Source organism: Piliocolobus tephrosceles, chromosome 21 (assembly GCF_002776525.5).
Source record: "Piliocolobus tephrosceles isolate RC106 chromosome 21, ASM277652v3, whole genome shotgun sequence".
NCBI lineage: Eukaryota > Metazoa > Chordata > Mammalia > Primates > Cercopithecidae > Piliocolobus > Piliocolobus tephrosceles.
Window position 1 is genome coordinate 48,068,236 of NC_045454.1, and position 24,856 is coordinate 48,093,091.

A 24,856-nucleotide genomic window follows, 5' to 3' on the forward strand; every position below is an offset into this window, starting at 1 on the left:
TCCATCCCCTCCCACGTGACAGCCCCTGGATTGGAGCAGTTCCCCTCCCGACCCAGGCAGAGGTCTCCAGCGTCATGGAGGCGTCCTGGCTGAACGTGCCAGCATTCACTGGAGGCTTCTTGAGTGGGGGCTTCCAGGACCAAGTCCTGTGGGCTGACGGGCTTCATGCACATTTATTCTCGTTCAGTTCTCTGTACCGTAAGTCTGAGATGAAGGTGTGGCCAGGGCTAGGTCCCTCCAAGGCTGAGGGGAATCTGCCCCGGGCCTCTCCCAGCTCCTGGTGGTGGCTGGCATCCTTGGCCTTCCTTGCATGCATGTCTGTGTCCAAATCCTTTTTTTTTTTTTTTTTAAAAGACAGGGACCCACTCTCACCCAAGCTGGAGTGCAGTGGCATGATCATTGGTCACTGCAGCCTCTAACTCCTGGGCTCAAGTGAACTTCCGTCCTCAGTCTCTCAAGTAGCTGGGACTATAGATGCATACCACCACAATAATTTTTTTTTTTTTTTTTTGAGCCCAGTCTCGCTTTTTCACCAGGCTGGAGTGCAGCAGTGTGATCTCAGCTCACTGCAACCTCTGCCTCCCAGGTTCAAGCGATTCTCCTGCCTCAGCCTCCCCAGTAGCTGGGACCATAGGCGCCCGACACCACCCCTGGCTAATTTTTGTATTTCTAGTAGAGACGGGGTTTCACCATGTTGGCCAGGATGGTCTCGATCTCTTGACCTTGTGATCTGCCCACCTCAGCCTCCCAAAGTGCCCGGAGCCACCACCCTTGGCCACCACAATTCTTGCAGTCTTTTTTTTTTTTTTCTGAGATGGAGTCTCGCTCTGTTGCCTAGGCTGGAGTGCAGTGGTGTGATCTCGGCTCACTGCAAGCTCCACCTCCCGGGTTCATGCCATTCTCCTGCCTCAGCCTCCCGAGAAGCTGGGACTACAGGCACCCTCCACCACACTCAGCTAATTTTTTTTTGTATTTTTAGTAGAGACGGGGTTTTACCGTGTTTGCCAAGATGGTCTCGATCTCCTGACCTCGTGATCTGCCCACCTCGGCCTCCCAAAGTGCTGGGATCACAGGCGTGAGCCACTGTGCCCGGCCTTTTTTTTTTTTTTTTTTTTTTTTGTAGATATGGGGGTCTCAGCATCTTGCCCAGGCTGGTCTTGAACTCCTGACCTCAAGCAATCCTCCTGCCTCAGCCTCCCAAAGTGCTGAGATTACAGGAGTGAGCCACTGCACCTGGCCCCAATTCCTCCGCTTTTTTTTTGAGACAGAGTCTTGCTCTGTCATGCAGGCTGGAGTGCAGTGGCACCATCTCGGCTCACTGCAAGCTCCACCTCCTGGTTCAAGCAATGCTCCTGACTCAGCCTCCCGAGTAGCTGGGACTGCAGGCACCTGCCACCACACCTGGCCAATTTTTTGTATTTTTAGTAGAGATGGGGTTTCACCGTGTTGGCTAGGATGGTCTTGATCTCCTGACCTCATGATCCGCCCACCTCGGCCTCCCAAAGTACTGGGATTACAGGCGTGAGCCACTGGGCCCTGTCCCGAGCCCCCTTTTTTTAAGGACCCCAGTCCTTGAATTGAGGCCCACCCTACTCCAAGATGACATCCTCTGAACTAATCCCATTTGTAATGATCCTATTTCCAAATCAGATCATCTTCTGGTCCTGGGGGTTAGGATGTGAATTTATGGATGGGGCGGGGGTGCCGCGATTTGCCCCCTAACACCCCCCTAACACTCCCCTTTCCCCAGTTCACCATGTGAACCCCTAGTCCTCGTGTGCGGGGATGAAAATCCCAGGTGACGTCACCAAGTGGGAAGCAGCAGCTTTTGACTTTTACGTCAAGCGACCCAGGGGTCGGTGTGGCCCAGGAAGTACAAACGGGTGGAAGGTGGTCCCCAGAGTATGGCCCCAAATTCCTCTCCCTATTGGGCGGGGGCCAGGAGAAGAGGTGACATCGGTGTCTGAAACAGCTGCTACAGATGGCTCAGCGTCCTCTCAAAGGGGCCAGGTCACCCACCTGTCTGGGGGAGTTCGGCCGGAGTCCGATTGGGAGAAAAGAGGTGGAAAAAAACCCACAAACCCCACCGCGCCCAGCAGAAGAGCCCCAGAAGGCGCGAGGGGCGCGGCCGGGCGGCCCGGGGCTCAGAGGCTGCCCTCGTCCAGCATCCGGCCCAGGCCCTCGCAGATCCTGCGCAGGTGGGAGCGGTAGGGTTCGGCGGGGCCGTACAGCGCGGCCAGGAAGTCGCAGTCGGCCAGGTGGCCAAACACGTGGTTGATGCGGCCGTGGGACTTGGCGGTCAGGTGGGGGCCCACGGCCTGGTGCAGCAGGTCGCGGCACTCGAGCAGCCCGGCGGCCAGCACGCGCCGGTCGAAGGTGAAGTCCACCTGCTGGAAGCTGACGGCCGTCATGGCCAGGCAGCGCGCCCGGTGGCGGAAGCGCCGCAGCAGCGCCAGCTCCTCCCCGCCCAGCTGGTCCCCGCGCAGCAGCAGCCCCAGCTTCAGGGCCACCTTCACCAGGTTCTTGAGCATCTTCTGGGCCTCCTTGCGGCTGCGCGTGAACTCCCTGGTGGCGCGGTACAGCTCGTCCAGCACCTCGCTGCTGGTGTCATCCACCAGCACGGCCACCACTGCCTTAGACGCCATCTTACTCAGGAGCTTCTTCTGCGCCTGCAGAGCCAGACTCTTGGTGCTGAAGGTGTCCATGGCCTGCGGGGGACAGGGACCAGCCATCAGTTTTACACGCTGGGGCACTCACACAGAAGAGGTGACACCACCACAGACCCCAGAGGGCCTAACAGAATGTGTTTCTTTTTCTTTTTTTTTTTTTTTTTTTGAGACGAAGTCTTGCTCTGTCGCCCAGGCTGGAGTGCAGTGGCCGCATCTCAGCTCACTGCAAGCTCCGCCTCCTGGGTTCACACCATTCTCCTGCCTCAGCCTCCCGGGTAGCTGGGACTATAGATGCCCGCCACCTCACCCGGCTAGTTTTTTGTATTTTTAGTAGAGACGGGGTTTCACCGTGTTAGCCAGGATGGTCTCGATCTCCTGACCTCGTGATCCGCCCGTCTCGGCCTCCCAAAGTGCTGGGATTACAGCAGAATGTGTTTCTTTAAAAAGTGTCATGCTGGACGGAGTGGCTCACGCCTGTAATCGCAGCACTTTGGGAGGCCGAGGCCGGCGGATCGCCTGAGGTCAGGAGTTCGAGACCAGCCTGGCCAACATGGTGAAACCCTGTCTCTACCAAAAATACAAAAATTAGCCAGGCTTGGTGGTGGGCGCCCATAATCCCAGCTACTTGGGAGGCTGAGGCAGGAGAATCCCTTGAACCCGGGAGGCGGAGGTTGCAGTGAGCTGAGTCTGTGCCACCGCACTCCAGCCTGTAATTCAAGCCTGTGGTTCATGCCTGGAGTTTGAGACCAGGCTGGGCAACATCGCAAGATCCTATCTCTACAAAAAAGAAATCAAACATTTTATTTTTTATTTAGTATTATTTGATTATTATTATAAACAAACAGAGAAGGCCCTTCTGAAACCCACTGTCTGTAGGGCCTGACACCAGCCCTCAAACCCACCATTTCCTTGCTATGAGGTGAGAAGGGGTTCAAGGTGATCATTATAGGGGGTTCCGTTCCATACCCCTAGGTCCAGCTCAACACTCCCCACCCTCACCCCACAGCTCCGTGAGATGGGGTTCCAAGTAAGCCCCAGACTCCAGGCTGTTCAGGGTGGAGGAGCCCGTTACTATGGCTGTGCCTTCAGCCCCACTGCCCCCACAGGGTTTGTTTGTTTGTTTATTTATTTTTCAGACGGAGTCTCGCTCTGTCGCCCAGGCTGGAGTGCAGTGGCGCGATCTCGGCTCACTGCAAGCTCCGCCTCCCGGGCTCACGCCGTTCTCCTGCCTCAGCCTCCCGAGTAGCTGGGACTACAGGCGCCTGCCACCACGCCCGGCTAATTCTTTGTATTTTTAGTGGAGACGGGGTTTCACTGTGTTAGCCAGGATGGTCTCAGTCTCCTGCCCTCGTGATCCGCCCGCCTCAGCCTCCCAAAGTGCTGAGATTACAGGCTTGAGCCACCGCGCCCGGCCCCCACAGGGTTATCACAGGCATGCCTAAGGCCTTCGACTCCAAGTGAGCCAGGGGGTGATGGGTTCACAGGCAGACATTTGTGGGGTTTCTGGGAAGGCATGGCTCCGATGATTCCTCCAACAGGGAAACACTGACTTGGACAGCCCCGTCCAGGCTGGGGCAGGGGAGGTGGCCAAGGAGGCTGGCCAGCTCTCGAGGCACAAGAGCCAGGCCTCTGACTGCAGAGCCACCCCCCGTCCCTGTCTGCTCATTTTCTCTGTCCACTCTGCCCTGTAGCCTGCCCAATTTCCTCGGCCCTGGAGCTTCCCCCTCCACCCACCTCCTTCCTACAGCTCCGGAATTCTTCCTAAATCTCAGAGTGGGGCATAGCCCTTACCTGCTGAGAACCAGCTGACAGCTCCCCGAAGCTCCCAGGACCAAGCCCCACACCTCACTTGGAGCCCTGACTCTTCCCTATGGACCCCAACACCCTAAGACCCTGTCTCCTCCCTGGTGAACTCCTATACATCCCCCAAAGCCCTGGCCCCTAAGCCCCTGCCTCTTCCCAGGTGAACTCCTTCCTATACATCCCCAAAGCCCTGGTCCTGAAGCACCTGCCTCTTCCCTGGTAAACTCCTATACATCCCCATCACTTTGGCCCCCAAGTCTCTGCCTCCTCTGAGATGCAGGTGTCCCAGGCATCCCCACTGCTCTTCTGCTCCCCGGCTCTGCAGCCCCATTGGTCTGCCTCACCCCAGGCTGCAGGGGAGGTCATGGGCCCGATTCCTTATCCCCAGCATCCCTGAAGACTCCAGAAACATCTGCTGAGTGAAGAGGGGAGTGTGAAAGAACTGGGGGAGGAGGGAGGGCCTGAGACCCGCCCCCGGTCTCCCTCACTGCCCCAGGCCCTGCTCAGCCTCCACTCCCACCCCAGCGCCAGGCTGCCAGTCTCGGAATGCCATGTGGGCACCCACCTACCCCAGGAGCCCCCACAAAGCTGGTCTTTGTGTGAGTTCAGACTCCGGGAGAAGTTCCAAACCCTCGGCCCCCCTCTGAGGTCAGGGCAGGCACGGGAATTACTGGATGGGCCGCCCCTGCCCTCCGACCTCGGTCACCAGACCCTGGCTCTGCGCAGGCCTGGGCCAGAAAAGGGGTACTGTTGACTCAGCGCCACGTGGCAGGCCCTGAGTCAGCGACATATGCCCACTTCATCACCCCCACTGTGTACTAGGCAGGTTGCTTGTTTTGCAGAAGAGACCACAAAGGCTCAGAGAGGCTGAGCCACTTCCCCAAGGCCGCACAGCAATACAGTGACCACTGGCTCCCAACGCCCTTGAACCCCAACTCCCTCTGCCTTCCCCATCTAACACCCTCAACTGGCCCTGAGTCTTAGAGGGCAACCCTGATATTTAGGGCCTGCTCCCAACTCTGGCCTCTGCAGCAAGCAACTTAACAACGTGTCTCAGTTTCCCCATCTGAAATATGGGGAAGATCAGAACTAACTTTGTCCTGGGGCAGAAGCTTGTGACCAAACCCCCAATCCCCACTAAGCTGTGAGCCTCCTCTGGAGAGGCTGCAACCAGTGCCTGGAATTCCGCCCTTCCGTGCCTCTCAGCTCTGTGAACTTGCAAGCCTAGTTCTATCTCAGCGAGCTTCCCTGTGGGAAAAAAAAAAAAGCTGGCCGGGGGCGGTGGCTCATGCCTGTAATCCCAGCACTTTCGGAGGCCGAGGCAGGCAGATCACGAGGTCAGGAGATCCAGAACATCCTAGCTAACACAGTGAAACCCGATCTCTGCTAAAAATACAAAAAATTAGCCGGGCGTGGTGGCGGGTGTCTGTAGTCCCAGCTACTCAGGAGGCTGAGGCAGGAGAATTGCTTTGAACCCGGGAGGTGGAGGTTGCAGTGAGCCGAGATTGCACCACTGCACTCCAGCCTGGGTGACAGAGCGAGACTCAGTCTAAAAAAAAAAAAAAAGCCACACATGGCTGGGCACGGTGGCTCATACCTGTAATCCCAGCACTTTGAGAGGCCGAGGCGGGTGGATCACTTGAGGTCAGGAGTTTGAGACCAGACTGGGCAACATGGTGAAACCCCATCTCTACTAAAACTACAAAAATTAGCCGGGCGTGGTGTGGTGGGCTCCTGTAGTCCCAGCTACTTGAGGGACTGAGACAGAAGAATCGCTTGAACCCAGGAGGCATAGGTTGCAGTCAGCTGAAATCATTCCACCGGACTCCAAGCCCGGGCAATGAGAGCGAAACTGTATCGCCAAAAAAAAAAAAGCGTCTGCAGATTTCAAGAGGGAATTCCCGAACCCCTGGGTCCCGTCTCCCCAATTCACAGATGAACAAACCGAGGGGACTCGAAGAGGAAAAGGCCTTTCTCTGCATCTGGGGATGAGGTCCCTGGACCCCATCGGCCCTGGAGCCCACATCTTTCTGCCCATCTCAGGAGCTGCGTGACCCCAGGCAGAGCTGTGCCCCTCTCTGGGCCTTGACTTTCCCATCTACGAGTCCTGAGGCTGGAGAAGTTGATTCCGGAGGGGAGTCAGGCCTGTTTACATCTTCAGGAAGGGCCTGGGCTCCCCCTACAAGGCCAACAGGAAGTGGGACGGGGGCAAGCAGCTGTGGCCTCCCTTCCTGACCCCACACTCCGAAGACCACTGGGGCAGCCCCGGGACCTGCTGACACCTGGCGCGGCCCAGCTGCCTGGCCTTCCCCTTCCTCCTCCCTGACCCATTGTTCTGCCAGAAACGCTCCCATCCAGGCAGCCAGACGGGAGGATGACTGCTCTCCCAGGGGAACAGCCGAGGCCCAAAATAAACCTGGGTCTTCCTTCCTGCAGGAGGCGGTGTAGCGGCCGCATCAGCCCTTACAGGGCAGGGGCCTTCCCAGGGACTGCCTGGGCCTAGGGGCCTCGCCCTCCAAATGCCAGGGCACCCCGTCACCGTCACCAGCACACACAGCCCGCTACAGCTGCTGGGATTCGGGTGTTAACACCCATTCAGTGGCTTGACAAGCATCTATGGAGCACCAACTGTCCTGGGGCAGAAGCTTGTGGCCAGACCCCAATGTCCTGAACCAGTGACGTGTGCCTATTCGTCATTCTCACCCGGTACTGGCCAGGGGGCCTGTTTTGCAGAAGAGACCACAGGCTGGGCGCGGTGGCTCAAGCCTGTAATCCCAGCACTTTGGGAGGCCGAGACGGGCGGATCACGAGGTCAGGAGATCGAGACCATCCTGGCTAACACGGTGAAACCCCGTCTCTACTAAAGAATACAAAAATCTAGCCGGGCGAGGTGGCGGGCGCCTGTAGTCCCAGCTACTCGGGAGGCTGAGGCAGGAGAATGGCGTAAACCCGGGAGGCGGAGCTTGCAGTGAGCTGAGATTCGGCCACTGTACTCCAGCCTGGGTGAAAAAGCGAGACTCCGTCTCAAAAAAATAAATAAATAAAAAATAAAAAAATTAGCCGGGCATAGTGTCAGGCACCTGTAATCCCAGCTACTCTGGAAGCTGAGGCAGGAGGATCATTTGAACCCGGGAGGTGGAGGTTGCAGTGCCAGTGAGCCGAGGTCTCCAGCCTGGGAGATAGAGGGAGACTCTGTCTCAAAAGACCAAAAAAAACACTCCGACGGCTCCTCAGACATCTAAACACGGAGTTACCATAGGACCCAGCAATTCCACTTTGGGGGATGTACCCAAGAGAAATGCAAGCATACACCACGCAAACACGTGTTCTGCACGTGATGGTTTACAGCAGCACGACCCAGGGTAGCCCGCAAGTGGAGGCAACCCAAATGTCCATATGTCCATTAATGGGTGAATGAATAAACACAGTGAGACCGGTCCAAACAATGGAATGTTCTCTAGCCATAAAAGGAGCAAGGCTCACACACAAGCGCCAGTGTGGATGCACCTTGAGGACATCATTCCCAGTGACAGAAGCCAGACACACAAGGCCACACAGTGTGTGATCCCACTTCTATGAAATGTTCAGGAGAAGGCCGGGCATGGTGGCTCATGCTTGTAATCCCAGCACTTTGGGAGGCCGAGGCGGGCAGATCACGAGGTCAGGAGATCGAGACCATCCTGGCTAACACGGTGAAAACCCGTCTCTACTAAAAATACAAAAATTAGCCGGGTGAGGTGGTGGGCGCCTGTAGTCCCAGCTACTCGGGAGGCTGAGGCAGGAGAATGGCGTAAATCCAGGAGGCGGTGGAGCTTGCAGTGAGCTGAGATCCGGCCACTGCACTCCAGCCTGGGCGACAGAGCGAGACTCCGTCTCAAAAAAAAAAAAAAGCTTCCAAATGTCTAAATTGGCCCTCTAAGAAATACCATTGGCCGGATGTGGTAGGTCGCACCTATAATCCCAGCACTTTGGGAGGCTGAGGCGGGTGAATCACCTGAGGTCAGGAATTCGAGACTAGCCTGGCCAACATGGTGAAACCCTGTCTCTACTAAAAATACTAAAATTAGGCTGGGCGCAGTGGCTCATGCCTGTAATCCCAGCACTTTGGGAGGCCGAGGCGGGCGGATCACAAGGTCAGGAGATGGAGACCGTCCTGGCTAACATGGTGAAATCTCGTCTCTACGAAAAATACAAAAAATTAGCCGGGTGTGGGGCCGGGCGCGGTGGCTCAAGCCTGTAATCCCAGCACTTTGGGAGGCCGAGACGGGCGGATCACGAGGTCAGGAGATCGAGACCATCCTGGCTAACACGGTGAAACACCGTCTCTACTAAAAATACAAAAAACTAGCCGGACGAGGTGGCAGGCGCCTGTAGTCTCAGCTACTCGGGAGGCTGAGGCAGGAGAATGGCGTAAACCCAGGAGGCGGAGCTTGCAGTGAGCTGAGATTGCACCACTGCACTCCAGCCTGGGCGACAAAGCGAGACTCCGTCTCAAAAAAAAAAAAAAAAAAATTAGCCGGGTGTGATGGCGGGCGCCTGTAATCCCAGCTACTCGGGAGGCTGAGGCAGGAGAATGGCGTGAACCCGGGAGGCAGAGGTATAAGGGAGTCGAGATTGCACCACTGCACTCCAGCCTGGGTGACAAGAGTGAGACTCCATCTCAAAAAAAAAAAAAACAAAAAAACACTGTGTTCCCCTGCTGGAAGGAGGAGGTGCCAGTAACCAATAAATAGAAACCGACAAGTTAATTTGAGGGAGAGAGATATGGCCCATGGGGGCGGGGGATGAAGGTCAGGGTAACCAGGAGGGCCTCTCTAGGGAGGGGCTGGGCCGGTGGGGCTGGGCCGGTGGAGCCGGACCTGCAATGACAGGGTCTGCGGGAAGATGCTCCAGGCCAAGGGCACAGCCTGTGCAAAGGCCCTGGGGCAGGGTTGTGTCACGCTTGTTACAGGAACGGCCAGGAGACTTCAGCCCTGTCCACAGCCCCTGTCCAGGTCCATCCACAGCGCTGAGGTCTCCCTGCTGTGATCCTAGACAAGGCCCCATGCATGGGGATAGCTTTCCTATCTGCAAAATGGGTGACCAGGCCCCAACTCCCTGGCTCCCTTGATTATTTCCCTGGTCCCTATATTCTTTCTTTTGTTTGGAGACGGAATCTCACTCTGTCACCCAGGCTGGAGTGCAGTGGCGCGATCTCTGCTCACTGCAAGCTCCGCCTCCCGGGTTCACGCCATTCTCCTGCCTCAGCCTCCCGAGTAGCTGGGACTACAGGCGCCCGCCACCACACCCAGCTAATTTTTTGTATTTTTAGTAGAGACGGCGTTTCACCATTCACAGGATGGTCTCCATCTCCTGACCTTGTGATCTGCCCGCCTTGGCCTCCCAAAGTGCTGGGATTACAGGCGTGAGCCACTGGGCCCGGCCTTTTTTTTTTTTTTTTTTTTTTTTTGAGACGGAGTCTAGCTCTCTTGCCCGGGCTGGAGTGCTGTGGCTGGATCTCAGCTCACTGCAAGCTACGCCTCCCAGGTTCACGCCATTCTCCTGCCTCAGCCTCTCGAGTAGCTGGGACTACAGGCGCCCGCCACCTCACCCGGCTAGTTTTTTTTAATATTTTTTAGTAGAGACGGGGTTTCACCGTGTTAGCCAGGATGGTCTCGATCTCCTGACCTTGTGATCCGCCCATCTCGGCCTCCCAAAGTGCTGGGATTACAGGCTTGAGCCACCGCGCCAGGCCTTTTTTTTTTTTTTTTTAGACAGAGTCTCACTCTGTCGCCCAGGCTAGAGTGCAGTGGCACCATCTTGGCTCACGGCAACCTTCGCCTCCCGGGTTCAAAAGATTTACCTACCTCAGCCTCCCGAGTAGCTGGGATTACAGGAGCATGCCACCATGCCTAGCTAATTTTCTTTTTTTTTTTTTTTTGAGACGGAGTCTCGCTCTGTGGCCCAGGCTGGAGTGGTAGTGGCCGGATCTCAGCTCACTACAAGCTCTGCCTCCCGGGTTTACGCCATTCTCCTGCCTCAGCCTCCCGAGTAGCTGGGACTACAGGTGCCCGCCACCTCACCCAGCTAGGTTTTTGTATTTTTTTTAGTAGAGACGGGGTTTCACCGTGTTAGCCAGGATGACCTTGATCTCCTGACCTCGTGATCCGCCCGTCTCGGCCTCCCAAAGTGCTGGGATTACAGGCTTGAGCCACCGTGCCCGGGCCTTTTTTTTTTTAGTAGAGATGGGCTTTGGCCATGTCGGCCAGGCTGGTCTCGAACTCCTGGCCTCAAGTGATCCGCCCGCCTCAGCCTCCCAAATTGCTGGGATTACAAGTGGGAGCCACCATGCCCAGCCTTAAGTATAAGTTTATATTCTCCCACATTAAATAATGGCTGCGTTTAACAACCAGATAGCAAAATTCCTGAAAACACAGGAGGTGGCTCTCTGGTGAGCTGGCTGTAATTATGTGACAAGTCCCTGCCATCCCCACCCCTGTCCCATTAATTCTTCATGCCCCTCACAGAGAGCGTCAATAATTGATGGGTCTGCTCAGCAGGGCCACGCCAGCCGCTCCATCTGTCTTGTCACAGCCCCGACTGTGCTCCGGGGGCCCAGGGGGGCCTCAGGCCTCTTCCCCCTGAGGCCAGTGATCCCAGGCCTCATCCCACCAACTCCCAGGGTCCCACTGCACCAAGCCCTTTAAGACCCATGACTCAGGCTGGGCGCAGTGGCTCACGCCTGGAATCCCAGCACTTTGGGAGGCCAAGGTGAGTGGATCACCTCAGGTCGGGAGTTCAAGACCAGCCTGGCCAACATGGTGAAACCCCATCTCTACTAAAAATACAAAAATTAGCCGAGTGTGTGTGTGTGTGGGGCACACACCTGTAATCTCAGCTACACGGGAGGCTGTGTCACGAGAATCGCGGAGGGCACGATTCTCTGGGGGGGCGGAGGTTGCAGTGAGCTGCACTTCACTCCAGCCTGAGAAACAGAGTGAGACTCTGTCTCAAACAGAACAAAACAAAAAAAATCCATGACTCAGGCCTTGCAAGTCGGTGTCCATTTTATTTTCATTTATTCTTTTTTTTTTTTTTTAAGGCAAGGTCTTACTCTATTGCCCAGGCTGGAGTGCAGTGGTACCATTATAGCTCACTATAGCCTTGACCTCCTGGGCTCAAGTGATCCTCCCACCTCAGCCTCCTGAGTAGCTGGGACTACAGGTATGTACCACCATGCCTGGTTAATTTTTTTTTTTTTTTTTCCTGTAGAGATGGCGTCTTGCTATGTTGCCCAGGCTAGTCTCGAACTCCTGGGCTCAAGTGATCCTCCCGCCTCGGCCTCCCAAAGTGCTGGGATTGCAGGTGTGAGCTGCCACACCTGGCCAGTGTCTATTTCATTTTATTTTTGTTTTGTTTTTTTGAGATGGGGTTTCGCTCTTGTTGCCCAGGCTGGAGTGCAATGGCGCGATCTCAGCTGACTGCAACCTCTGCCTCCTGGGTTCAAGCTCCTGCCTCAGCCTCCCAAGTAGCTGGGATTACAGGCATGCACCACCATGCCCAGCTAATTTTGTATTTTTAGTAGAGACGGGGTTTCTCCATGTTGGTCAGGCTGGTCTCGAATTTCTGACTTCAGGTTATCTGCCCACCTTAGCCTCCCAAAGTGCTGGGATTACAGGCATGAGCCACCATGACTGGCCAATTTTATTTTTATTTATTTTTTGAGATGGAATCTCGCTCTGTTGCTCAGGCCAGAGTGCAATATCGCCATCTCAGCCCACTGCAACCTCCACCTCCTGGGTTCAAGCAATTCTCCTGCCTCAGCCTCCCAAATAGCTGGGATTATAGGCACCTGCCACCATGCCTGGCTAATTTTTGTACTTTTAGTAGAGACAGGGTTTTGCCATGTTGGCCAGGATGGTCTCAAACTCCTGAGCTCAAGCGATCCTCCTGCCTCGGCCTCCCAAAATGCTGGGATTACAGGCGTGAGCCGCCACACTTGGCCAGTGTCCATTTTAGTTATGGCAAAAGAGAGAGGGGAATCTGTTGGCCCAAGTTGGGGGTGTTCTCAAACTGGGTTCCCCAGAACCCTCAGGACCACCGCACAGATGGGCAGGGTCCGGCTGCCTGCTGGGTTGTGGCGGGGAGCCTGGACACTTTCCACTGTGGCCAGATTTCCACTGGAGAAAGGGTTCGAGGGCCAAACATGAATATCAGGTACCCACAGCCCATGGCTCTGCAGAGGGGACAGGCTTGCCTCAGCCCAAGCAATAAGTTCTTACAGTGTAGAGAAGCCTAGGATCACCTGGCAGGAGGTGCATCCAGCCCCTAAATGTGTTCCAACGCAACCCACTTCTTCTTTTTTTTTTTTTTAGACAGATTCCCCCTCTTTTGCCCAAGTTGGAGTGCAGTGGCGCCATCTCGGCTCACCGCAACCTCTGCCTCCTGGGTTCAGGCGATTCTCCTGCCTCAGCCTCCTGAGTAGCTGGGATGACAGGCACACACCACCATCCCTGGCTAATTTTTGTACTTTTAGTAGAGATGGGGTTTCACCATGTTGGCCAGGCTGGTCTCCAACTCCTGACCTCAGGTGATCAGCCTGCCTCAGCCTCCCAAAGTGCTGGGATTACAGGCGTGAGCCACCACGCCTGGCCTAACACAACCCACTTCTTACCTCCCCCACAGCCTGGTCCCCTCGTCTCCTGGCAACATCTATCCCCATGCCCCCTGTCTATCCTTCCTGTAGCAGCCAAAGGGTGCCAGTGAGTACCTGAGTCAGGTTCTATCCTTCCCCTGCCAACCACCCTCCATGGCTCCCACTTCCCTTGGGGTCAAAGTCAGGTGTTCCTGGCAGCCCATAAGAATCTGCACACCATGCCCTGTCCCCTCCCTGCCCTCTCCTCTACCCTCTCTTCTCCTCCTCACTGCTCCAGCCCCATCGGCATCCTTGCTGCTCATCCATCATGCCAGGCGTCGTCCTGCCCCAGGACCTTTACACAACCTATGCCTTCTGCCTGAGCTGCTCTTCCCGCAGGTCTCCCTCCACATGGCTGTTTCTTTCTTGTCATCCAGGTCTGGGTTTACATGGCCCCTCCTCAGGAGGCCCTCCCAGATCCCCCGTCTATTTATTTATTTTATGTGTATTTTTTTTTAATTTCTTTCTTTCTTTTTTTTTTTTAAGACAGAGTCTCACACTCTGTCAACCCAGGCTGGAGTGCAGTGGTGCGATCTTGGCTCACTGCAACCTCTGCCTCCCGGGTTTAAGCGTTTCTCCTGCCTCAGCCTCCTGAGTAGCTGGGATTACAGGCACCCACCACCACGCCCAGCTCATTTTTGCATTTTTAGTAGAGACAGGGTTTTGCCCTGTTGGCCAGGCTGGTCTCGAATTCCTGACCTCAGGTGATCTGCCCGCCTCGGCCTCCCAAAGTGCTGGCGTGAGCCACGGCGCCCAGCCAATTCTCTTCTTTTTCTTTAAGACAGGTCTCACTCCTGTCGTCCACGCTGGAGTGCAGTGGCGTGATCTCGGCTCACTGCAGCCTCAACCTCCCTGGGCTCAGGTGATCCTCCCACCTCAGCCTCCAGAGTAGCTGGGACTACAGGCCCACATCACCACACCTGGCTAATTTTTTCTTTTTCTTTGTTTTAAGTAGAGACAGGGTTTCACCATGTTGCCCAGGCTGGGAAATTCTCTAGATGGACCTGCAAGGTTTTGGTTATGAGGAAACTGAGTCAGAGAGGGTCAGGAGCTTATAAAGCAGTGATGTGGCAGAATCAGAATTTGAACCCAGCCTTTAACCTAGCACAATCCTTTCCCCATCCTAGTCCACGGCACATTTGGGGTTCAAGTCTCCTCTCTCCTAGAGCCCACCCCAGAGGAGAAGGATGGAAGCCTTAGGAAGCTTCTAGAAGCACTGTGTCCTGTAATTCCCTCCTCGGGCCTTTGACAATGTCTTGTTGAATCTCCCCCACCCCTCAAAGCACCCTCCCTCCCCCCGGTTATCTCAGCCCCTTTCCACAAGAAAAAGATGACCAGCCCCATTGGACAGATGGGGAAACTGAGGCCTGGAAGCTGGGAATTTACAGGATCCCAAGAACTCTGCCAGAGGTCCCTGCGTCAAAGCTCGGGCGGGTGTGATTCCTGGGAAGTTGTCTGCTGAGGGCTGTCGGGGGATGCTGGCAAGGGGCAGGCACGCTGTGGAACTGGGCCGTTTCTTCCCTCTCGCTCTGCCTCCTCGCACCCCTCCCCGTCTGTGACACCTGAGGCTGTATCTGGGCAAGCGTGAGTCATTTTTTAGCACTGAGGTCTGTCTGGGAGAAGTGTTTCCTCGTCAACGGCTGGAGTTTTGTCCTCAAGGCACCCTTTTGTGGCCCCACTGGACAGACAGGGACACTGAGGCCTCCGGAACCCACCGTACTGAATTGTCAGGCAATCAAAAGAACCCTCGCCCACCTGGGCTGACCCCTGGAGGAACGGGGATGAGGAAACAGGTTCTGGGGGCACCTGACCGTTGGTCCAAGGCCACACAGAGGGAGGGGCACACGGCGGGGCCTCAGACCTGCACCCATCTGCAGAGCCACTTCCTTTAGGGACCCCCCTGGTACCCCACCATCAGAGCAGGATTCAAGTCCCCTCCAGCCCATAGTCCCCCCAGGGGTCTAAGCACTCACCCGCCACCTGTGTCCCAGGCTGCTCCAGCCTCTGGCCAGTTCCCAATTCACCCAGGTGTTTGTGTGGCTGGAGACAGCCCTTTGTTCACCGTTTCCATAGGTACAGCGTCCCTGTACGGCCCCTCCTCTGCCCCTCCCAGCCCTTGCCTATGCAGGTCCTGGGCCGGCCCATTCAGGGAGCTTGTTATGTTTCAAAGTTGGCGCCCTCGGACCTGCCGTGGTGGCAGAGGGCATAGCCCATGCAAAGGCCCTGAGGCAGGACCTCACCTGCGGTGCTGGAGGAACAGGAGGAGGCCAGTGTGACTGGGGCAGAGCCACAGCGAGGGTCAGGGGGGTTATAAGCGGGGCCTGTATTCCTGCATCTGATCCCCCAGCAGTCGTAACTCGGGGAGTTTCGACCCACTCCTGTTTTACAGATGAGGAAACTGAGGCTCAGAAGAATTGAAAAACTGGTTCAAGGTACCATGCGGGTGGCAGAGCTCAAATCCAGATTTATCCAAGCTCCACCATCACTGGGCTGACCCCGCTGGGACCTCCCGAGGCGTTCACCACCCCCAGCTGAGCTGGGACTGGCTCAGGAAAGAACCTCTGGTAGCCTGTTTACACCTAGAGCTGCTCCTCCCCCAGCCCTTCCCCCCACCATGGAGAAGGTGCTGGAAAATGTGAGGATGCAGAGAAAACAGATTCTGTCCTGCCTGTGTCCCCACCTCCCTGGCCAAACATTGGAAGCATTGGTCTCTTTCTAGGCCTTAGTTTACCATCCCAGGAAATGGACCTAGTTCGACTTCACAGAAAAGGCCAGGAGGCGACAGATGTCCTTCAGATCACCTGCCAATTACCTTGGCAGCGACGGTCCCAGTTCACAGCTGGCAAAACTGAGGCCAAGGCCCCACAGGCCACTTGGCAGTTCGTTAGGGGCCAGTCTGGGTGGGCCTGGGCGGGCCTAGGCCTGGCTCCCGGCCACCGATGCCTGGTTTAGCCAGAAGCTACAGTCATGCCCACCTCCGCATGGCTGGCCCAGCTGCCCACCTCCTGGAACGCCCTCGGGGTTCTGGAATCTGGCCTGAGCACCTGTGGCCCTGCAGTTAAAGAGGGCAGAGTCCACTAGATTCCACGGGGGGGTGGGGGTGCTGGTCCCAAGCAAAGCCCCACGCCAAGGAGGGCAATTGAGACTCAACCTGTCTCCCCCTAACCTATACAGCAAGAGGGACAGAGAGACAGAGGGAAACTGAGGCAGGAATGCAGACGGACAGGCGGCGGGGTGCAGAAGCATTACCGGGCGGGAGAGACAGGGCGGCCAGGTGGCCCCCGGGATGCGCTGAAATAGGGGGCGCCCCGGCACTTCTCGCTCACCTGCTCTCGGAGCAGCGTCCGTGCGTCCAACCGTCGGGGGTCAGTCCAGCCGCCTCCGTGGGTTGGGGCAGTTGCCGCGGCGGTGGGAGCAGCGCCTGAGCGGGGCCGGGGCCGGGGCGGGGCGGCAGTGCGGCCCCGCCCTCCATTTGCCTCGCCCCTCGGCAGACCACGCCCTCCACTCGCCCCGCCCGCACGGACGGGACCGGAGAGTTGCCAGGCATGGGGGGCGGGCCGAGAGCTTCGGATTAGCCAATGACAGGGCGGGCAATGTACGAAGAGGCCAATGGGAGCAGGGCACTGCGACGGGGGGAGGGGGGGGGGAAGGGGCGGAGCCGGGGGGGGGGTCAGGCGGCTCTGGGGGATTCCTCCGGAATCGCGAAGGGGCCCGGATGCGGGGGCGAGGCCGTAGTGGGGGGCGCCGGCCACAGAGAAGGGAAAAGATAAGAGTATGAGGCAGACAGAGAACCTGGGGAGGGAGGCACAGAGGCACCAACAGGAAGAGACCCGAGAGCCAAAAGGCAAAACAGAGCAATCACGTGGTTCTGCGCGGGCCCCTCCCTCCTTCTGGGGCTCAGTTTACCCACCTGGGTAATAGGAATTTCGGCAGAAGCATGTTTCTCAAAGTTCGGCCTCGGGGAACCCTTCGCGTCAGAGAGAGTCAATGTAAAAATGCATTGGGCACGGTGGCTCACGCCTGTAATCCCAGCACTTCAGGAGGCCAAGGCGGGCGGATCACGCGGTCAGGAGATCGAGACCATCCCGGCTAACACGGTGAAACCCCGTCTCTACTAAAAATACAATAAATTAGCTGGGCGTGATGGCGGGCGCCTGTAGTCCCAGCTGCTCAGGAGGCTGAGGCAGGAGAATGGCGTGAACCCGGGAGGCGGAGCTTACAGGGAGCTGAGATCGGGCCACTGCACTCCAGCCTGGGCGACAGAGCGAGACAGTCTCAAAAAAAAAAAAAAAAAAAATGCAGGTTCCAACTAGGCGTGGTGCCTCACAACTGGAATCCCAGCACTTTGGAAGGCCAACGCAGAAGGATCCCTTCAGCCCAGGAGTTTGAAACCAGCCTGGGCAACATAGGGAAACCCTGTCTCTACAAAAAACAAACAAACAAAAGAAGTTAAAAAGTTTTAAAATACAGATTTCTGTGCCACTAGAAGGGATGAATTTAACCCAGTGTTGTGGGGCTATAGATAAATCTTTGGGGTAAGGTGGAGGACACCTGGAGACACCATCAGAGGATCCCCAGCTCCAGCCTCGATTTCCGTAGGAATGAGCCTGCAGGACACACAGGAGTTTTCCGGCTGCGCCGCGCCAGCTGGGACCCCCAGAGAGGATGCAGCTGTGAGTCCTGGGAACCAGGCCCTGGAGCTACTCCCAGGCCCTCTGCAGCTCCATTTCCGCTCTGCAGCCCCAACTGTGGGTCGGGGTTGCGGCTGGGGCCTCGGGAGCCCATAGCAGCCTTGCTGTTTCTTCCTCCAGGAAGCCAGACAACAAATTGTTGAGGGCCTGTTGTGTGTCCTGACCTTCACCTGGGATTCAGGAAGACCGTGGCACAGGCCTCAGGAGGCAAAAGTAAGTTAAATATCTCATTGGCCGGGCCCGGTGGCTCACCCCTGTAATCCTAGCACTTTGGGAGGCCGAGGTGGGCGGATCACCTGAGGTCAGGATTTTGAGACCAGCCTGGCCAACATGATGAAACCCCGTCTCTGCTAAAAATACAAAAATTAGCCGGGTGTGGTGGCACATGCCTGTAATCCCAGCTACTCGGGAGGCTGAGGCAGGAGAATGATGTAAACCTGGGAAGCGGAGGTTGCAGTGAGCTGAGATCCGGCCACTGCACTCCAGCCTGGGCGACAGAGCGAGACTCTGCCTCAAAAAAATAAAAAAAATTAATAAAAATAAATGAAACATACAAAACAAAAAAAAATTTAGCTGGGCGTGGTGGTGCACGCCTGTAGTCCAAGCCACTTGGGAGGCTGAGGCACGAGAATTGCTTGAACCCTAGAGGCCGAGATTGCAGTGAGCCGAGATCGCGGCACTGCACTTCCAGCCTGGGCTGCAGAGCAAGAGTTCATCTCAAAAAATAAAAAATATGAAAAAATTAGCCAGGAGTGATGGTGCACGCCTGTAGTCCCAGCTACTTGGGAGACTGAGGCACGAGAATCACTTGAACCCAGGAGAGGTTGCAGTGAGCTGAGATCGCGCCACTGCACTCCAGCCTGGGCGACAGAGCGAGACTCTGTTTCGAGACACAAAACAAAACAAAACACCTTCTTATTTCATTTTGGAGGAGGCGACTGAGGTCCAGAGAGAGGCAGTAACTTGCCTGAGGTCACACAGGCACAAGGTGGTAGAGTCAGGAGTGACTGTCCCACTTCACAGATGACGAAATGGAGGCCCGGAGGGAAGAAGTGATGCGTCCAGGCCACACAGCCAGATGAGGCAGAGTGGGATGAGGACCTCATTAGGTTTGCCTTTGGTGTGGTGTGTACAGCTCCTGTCACAACCCAGCATCAAGGGGGTCTCCGCATCAGGGCAGGAGGACTGGAGGCCTCTGAGCCTAGTGTGATTTCGCCTTTTTTCTTTCTTTCTTTTTTTTTAAGACAGGGTCTGGATTTGTCACCCAGGCTGGAGTGCAGTGTTGCATCACAGCTTACTGCAGCCTCAACTTCCTGGGCTCAAGCAGTCCTTCCGCCTCAGCCTCTCAAGTAACTGAAATTACAGGTGTGCACCACCAAGCTTGGCTAATTTTTATTTTTATTTTTTGTAGAGATAGGGGATGTCTCACTATGTTGCCCAGGCTGGTCTCGAACTCCTAGCCTCAAGCAGCCCTCCTGCCTCTGCCTCCCAAAGCGCTGATATTACAGGTAAGAGCCACCAAACCTGGTCTCTTTTCTATATCAGATGAGAAGGTTGGAGCTTGGAGGGCTGGGGTTCAGTGGGGTGTGTAGGGGTGAGAGAGGGATGATCTTGGCCAGGAATGCAGGCTCACTGGGTGATGAGGCTCAGTGACAGTAGGGCCTCTGCTGGGATTGGACTCTGTCTTCAGTAAGAGTGCAGTCCAGGGTCAGAGTTCAGCCTGGAGTTGGAGGCTCTATCGAGGGTCCAGGCTCAGCCCACAGTCGGGATTTAGACGGGGTCGCAGGCTCTATTTCGGGTCAGACCTCAGCCTAGAGAGGGGCTCAGCCCTGAGTTGGGAGCTCAGGCGGATGGAGACTCTGTTGGGTTTGAGGCTTGGCCGGGACCCAGGGCCCAGAGAGGGATCACAGGCTCTTTCCAAAGTTGGGGTCTCAGTCCAGGTCCCAGCTCCACTGGGATTGAGGTTTAGCCCAAGGCGGGAGCTCAGCCCAGTGTCGCGGTTCCGTAGGAGGTCGGGGCTCGGATTCAGAGTCGCGGGCTCTATAACCCGGTAAAGCTCTGCCGAGTGGGAGTCGGGTCCGGAGTCCCGAGGGTCCTGGGGGTCGCCGCCGCGCCGCTTCCGATCATGCCCGGCAGAGGGCGCGCTCTGCTCACAGTCCGGGCTGGCGGCGCCTTCGCTTCCCCGGAACCCGCGGCCGGGGCGGGCGGGATCTGCGTGCGGGGCGGGGTCTCCGGGCCCAAGTCTGCCCTGAGCCTAGACACATGAGCGTCACCCGCACCCCCAGGCCAGGCCTCGCACCCCGCCGGGCTGTGCAACCCGCAGCTAGCGACCCCCTTCTCCGGACCTCTGCCCCGGCCCCGTGCCATGGGATCCCGATTGGGGGAGCTATGGAACCTTGAATGTGGGGGCAATGGGACTCCGTTTGCTGGGATGATGAGACCTTGGTTGAGGTGGGAGACGGGACTCCATTTGTGGGGTGATGGGACCCTGGTTGCGGGGGACCGATGAGATCCCATTTGAGGGGCTTGGAGAAGGCGGCTTATTCTGTTCTGCAGGAGCCTGGAGGACCCGTCTTGGGGGCCAGAACGCACTCCCCTCCCCCACCCCCGTCTTCCAATGGTAACTCCTACACGTCCGCCATCCATCTGTCCCCAGCCCATCTGTCTGTCTCTGCAAGACCCTTTCCAAGGCCACTTGAGAAAGGGAGTGGGTGGGTGGGCGGGCCCAGAGCAGGGACGGAAGGAGGGAGTGCATCTTGCTGGAGCACTCACTTCTCAAAGTCCAGGCCCGGGGGTCTCCTGGAACTTTCCCAAGGTCACTGGAAGAGAGGGAGGGTCCGGGCGTGGGGTCAGGGGCTGGGCGTGGGGTCAGGGGCACACTCCTTTCCCCCAAGCCACTAAACCAACTCCCTCTGTCTTCCTGCTGCCAGAGAGGGAGCCAGCCTGCCCCCGAGGGAGGGTGGATTTACAAGTGTCAGCCGCGCAGACGCCAGCATGTGTCAGCCGGGTGTCTGGGGAGGTAGAAGGCGTGTGTGTGCCTGTGTGCTCCTGTGGGTGGGTGGGTGTGTTTGGGGTGAGGGCAGCGCGATCTGCTTCTGCCCCTGGGGCTAGAGAGTCCTTACTCATCCCGGGCAGGAAAGGAAACTTCACTTTTTGGAACCTCAGTGTCTACATCTGGAAGATGGGTGCAGTGATCGTAGCGGATTCAGAGATTTGTAAAACTACAAGGACAGGGTGCTGGGACTCTTGCATTGGCTGACGGCCTCAGTAAGACACCAGCAGCCGGGCGCGGTGGCTCATGCCTGTAATCCCAGCACTTTGGGAGACCAAGGCGAGCAAATCACTTGAGACCAGCCTGGCCAACATGGTGAAACCCCGTCTCTACAAAAAAAATACTAAAATTAGCCGGGCGTGGTGGTGAGCACCTGTGGTTTCAGCTACTTAGGAGGCTAAGGCGGGAGAATCATTTGAACCTGGGAGGAGGAGGCTGCAGTGAGCCGAGATTGTGCCACAGGACTCCAGTCTGGGTGACAAAGCAAGACTCTGTCCAAAAAGAAAGAAAGAAAGAGAAAACAGCTGAGAATTGCCCCACCTAGAGATCAGAAAAGCTGCGGTATTTATCGCCCCATGTTCAACTAGCACTGGCAAAGGACTGCTCCGGGGAACCTTAGCTCTGGGCAGAGAGAACGCCCCAAAACAGGAAGATATGTCTGTGGTTCTGAGCAGCTGCTACAGGACATGACTCAGTGTAGGCTGATGAGAGCCAGCCCTGGGGCTTAGTCTAGAACTAGAGAAGGCAGCACCAGGCTGGGGAAATACCAGCTGGGATCTGGTAAGGGTTGGTATGAGATCTGCCTTCTGGCAAAAGCCAGGGGAGAAGAACAGAGCTAAGTCTGGGAAGGAGACTGAATACTGGGGGCCCCTTGATCAAACTGTGCCTGAAGCCCCTCTAGAATAGGCAAGGACTCTCTCTCTCTCTCTCTCTCGCTGTCTTTCTCTCTCTCTCCCCGTCTCTGTCTTGACAGGGTCTCACTGTGTTGTCCAGGCTGAGGCCGGGAGTTCAAGACCAGCCTGGACAACATAGTGAGCAAGCGTCCTCCTGCCTCAGCCTCCCAAAGTGCTGGGATTACAGACACGAGCCTCTTCACGCAGCCCTGATACCTTGTATTTTAACAGCTCAGTGATATGTTCAGCTCCCCTACTGAACTGAGAGTCCTGGAAGAGCAGGTCTGGGCCCATATTTCTCCTGCCATGTCCCTGGTGCCCAAAACAGGGCCTGGCACACAGTAGGTGCTCACTAAGATGAGTGTTAAGCAATCAAATGAGATTTCTTTTCTCAATTTGTGGTTGAGAAAACAAAGCCCAGGAAGGGTAGCCGACTTGTCCACAAAGCAAGTGGGAATCGGGGTCAGGATTCAAATCAGACTTATGTGGCTCATGGCCCAGCACGTCACTTTGTGGAGCACTTCTGCCATCCACCCTGCCCACCATGGCTCGGTCTGGCCAGCCTCTCTGCTCCTTATCTCCCTGAAATGCCCCTCACCTCTGCCATAGCTTCCAGGAAGACCCCACAGGGCCCAGGCAATCCAGGAGGGCTTCCTGCAGGAAGGGCTCCCAGACAGCACAGTGTGCTGAGAGCTGTGTCTGACTGTGAAATGCCGGTTGATTTGCTCCTCTACATCTTTGCAGAAGGCACAGGGAACATGTGGGAAATATTTCCACAGCTGTCCTCACACTTACCCATCTGTCCCGATGACTTCATCAGAGCTTGAGCTGGGGGTGTGGCTGACCTCATCTTCCCTCCTCCCAGAGCACGGTGAGCAGAATCCTGACCCGTGAAAGATGAACTCAGCAGCCCCACGCCTGGCCTGAATCTCAGGCAGCGAGCTCCTTCTGCTCATTATCTGAGTCTCTGCCTGCTGTTTAAGTTCCCCTTTTAGTTGAGAAGGAAAATGAGCCCAGAGAGTGACATCCCATGCCCCGAGACACACAGCACGTGCTGAGAGCTGGACTGGTCTCTCCTTGGCCACTGTCCTGCCTCTTCAGTGCATTCTCTACAAAGCCACTAGAGGGTACCCGTGAGCACCTGACTCAGGTCCTATTCCTCCTCTGTCCACAGCCCTCTATGGCTCCCACCTCCCTCAAAGTCAAGACCCAAGTCCTTCCTGCAGCCCATGAGGGCCTGCGTGACCTGCCCCATCCCCTCCTTGCCCTCCCCTCCTCCCTCTCTACCTCTTTCTCACTCTACTCCAGTCACACAGGCCTCCTTGCTCTTCCTTCAACACGCCAGGTGTGGTCCTGCCCCAGGGCCTTTGCACGCATGGTGCCTGTAGCCTGGGATGCTCTTCCCTGTAGATCTTCCTAGAGCACTTGCTCTAATCAGCTCAGGATGAGCAAGGGAGAGGGAGAAAACCACTCACAGAGGGATAGGGGAATGCTGATGAAACGCTTTTTTTTTTTTTTGAGATGGAGTTTTGCTCTGTCGCCCAGGCTGGAGTGCAATGCCATGATCTCGGCTCACCGCAACCTCCGCCTCCCAGGTTCAAGCGATTCTCTTTCCTCTTCCTCAGTCTCCCGAGTAGCTGGGATTACAGGTGTGCGCCACCACACCAAGCTAATTTTTGTATTTTTAATAGAGAGGGGTTTCACCATGTTGGCCAGGCTGGTCTCGAATTCCTGACCTCAAGTGATCCGCCTGCTTCAGCCTCCCAAGGTTCTGGGATTACAGGCGTGAGCCACCGCACCCAGCCGTTGAAACCCTTTCTAGCTCCCTTCATCTCTCCTACTGAAGAAACACCTTCAGCCCACCTGGGGAGTCATGGTCATGGCTGGGCCTCTGTTTCCCCATTTGTAAGAGACAGGTAACGCTTCCCAAATCCGTGCCAGTGGCTTCTCATATTTTCTTCCATTTCCCCATATCCACAGTTATCTATTTTCCTTTAAACCTCACATCTGAAATATCAGCCAATGCATTTTAAAAATCTTTTTTGGGGCCAGGCACGGTGGCTCACACCTGTAATCCCAGCTCTTTGGGAGGCTGACACGGGAGGATTGCTTGAGGCCAGGAATTCCAGACTAGCCTGGGTAACATAACGAGACTCCATCTCTACAAAAAAAAAAAAAAGCAAAAATTAGCAAGACGTGGTGGTGCACGCCTGTGGTCCCAGCTACTCAGGAGGCCAAGGTGAGAGGATCACGTGAGCCTGGAAGGCCGAATGATCTGGTTTGCTTCTGTGTCCTCATCCAAATCTCATCTGGAATTGTAATCCCCATGTGTTGAGGGAGGGAGGCGATTGGATCATGGGGGCAGTTTCCCCCATGCTGTTCTTCTGACAGTGAGTGAGTTGTCACGAGATCTGATGGTTTTATAAGTGATTGAAGTTTCTCCTGCGTCCAGCCGTCTTGTGAAGAAGGTGGCTGCTTCCTCTCCCACCATCATTGTAAATGTCCTGAGGCTTCCCCAGCCATGCAGAATTGAGTCCATTAAACTTCTTTCCTTTATAAATTACCCAGTCGCAGTGGCTCACGCCTGTCATCCCAGCACTTTGGGAGGCTGAGGCGGGCGGATCATGAGGTCAAGAGATCCAGGCCATCCTGGCCAACATGGTGAAACCCCATCTCTACTAAAAAATACAAAAAAATTAGCTGGGCGTGGTGGCATGCACCTGTATCACAGCTATTCGGGAGGCTGAGGCAGGAGAACCACTTGAACCAGGGAAGCGGAAGTTGGAGGTTGCAGTGAGCCGAGATCGCACCACTGCACTCCAGCCTGGGCAACAGAGCGAGACCCCATCTCAAAATAAATAAATAAATAAACAAACAAAGAAAAAAGAAAGAAATAAATTACCCAATCTCAAGGACGTTCTTTATAGCAGTGTGAGAACAGACCAATACATTCAGGCTTCAGTGAGCCATGATTGCGCCACTGCATTCTAACCTGGGTGACAGAATGAGACCCTGTCTCTAAAAAAATAAAAAATAAATCCTTTTTTTTTTTTTTTTTTGAGATGGAGCCTCGT

The 24,856-nt window shown here is 55.9% G+C and overlaps 1 protein-coding gene across 2 annotated transcripts; it reads right to left on the reverse strand.

Annotated features, from left to right (window-relative positions):
- Positions 1–1,610: 1,610 nt before the first annotated feature.
- Positions 1,611–17,196, reverse strand: TNFAIP8L1 (TNF alpha induced protein 8 like 1). 2 transcript variants are annotated; one of them, XM_023185650.2, is made up of 2 exons: positions 17,057–17,196; positions 1,611–2,708 (listed from the first exon to the last, which is right to left on the reverse strand). In XM_023185650.2, the coding sequence occupies exon 2, from the start codon at positions 2,703–2,705 to the stop codon at positions 2,145–2,147; it is 561 nt and encodes a 186-aa protein (XP_023041418.1). In that variant the 5' UTR covers positions 2,706–2,708; positions 17,057–17,196; the 3' UTR covers positions 1,611–2,144. The 2 variants fall into 2 exon arrangements, with proteins under 2 accessions (XP_023041418.1, XP_023041419.1); XM_023185651.1 differs by lacking the exon at positions 17,057–17,196 and adding an exon at positions 16,473–17,046.
- Positions 17,197–24,856: the final 7,660 nt, after the last annotated feature.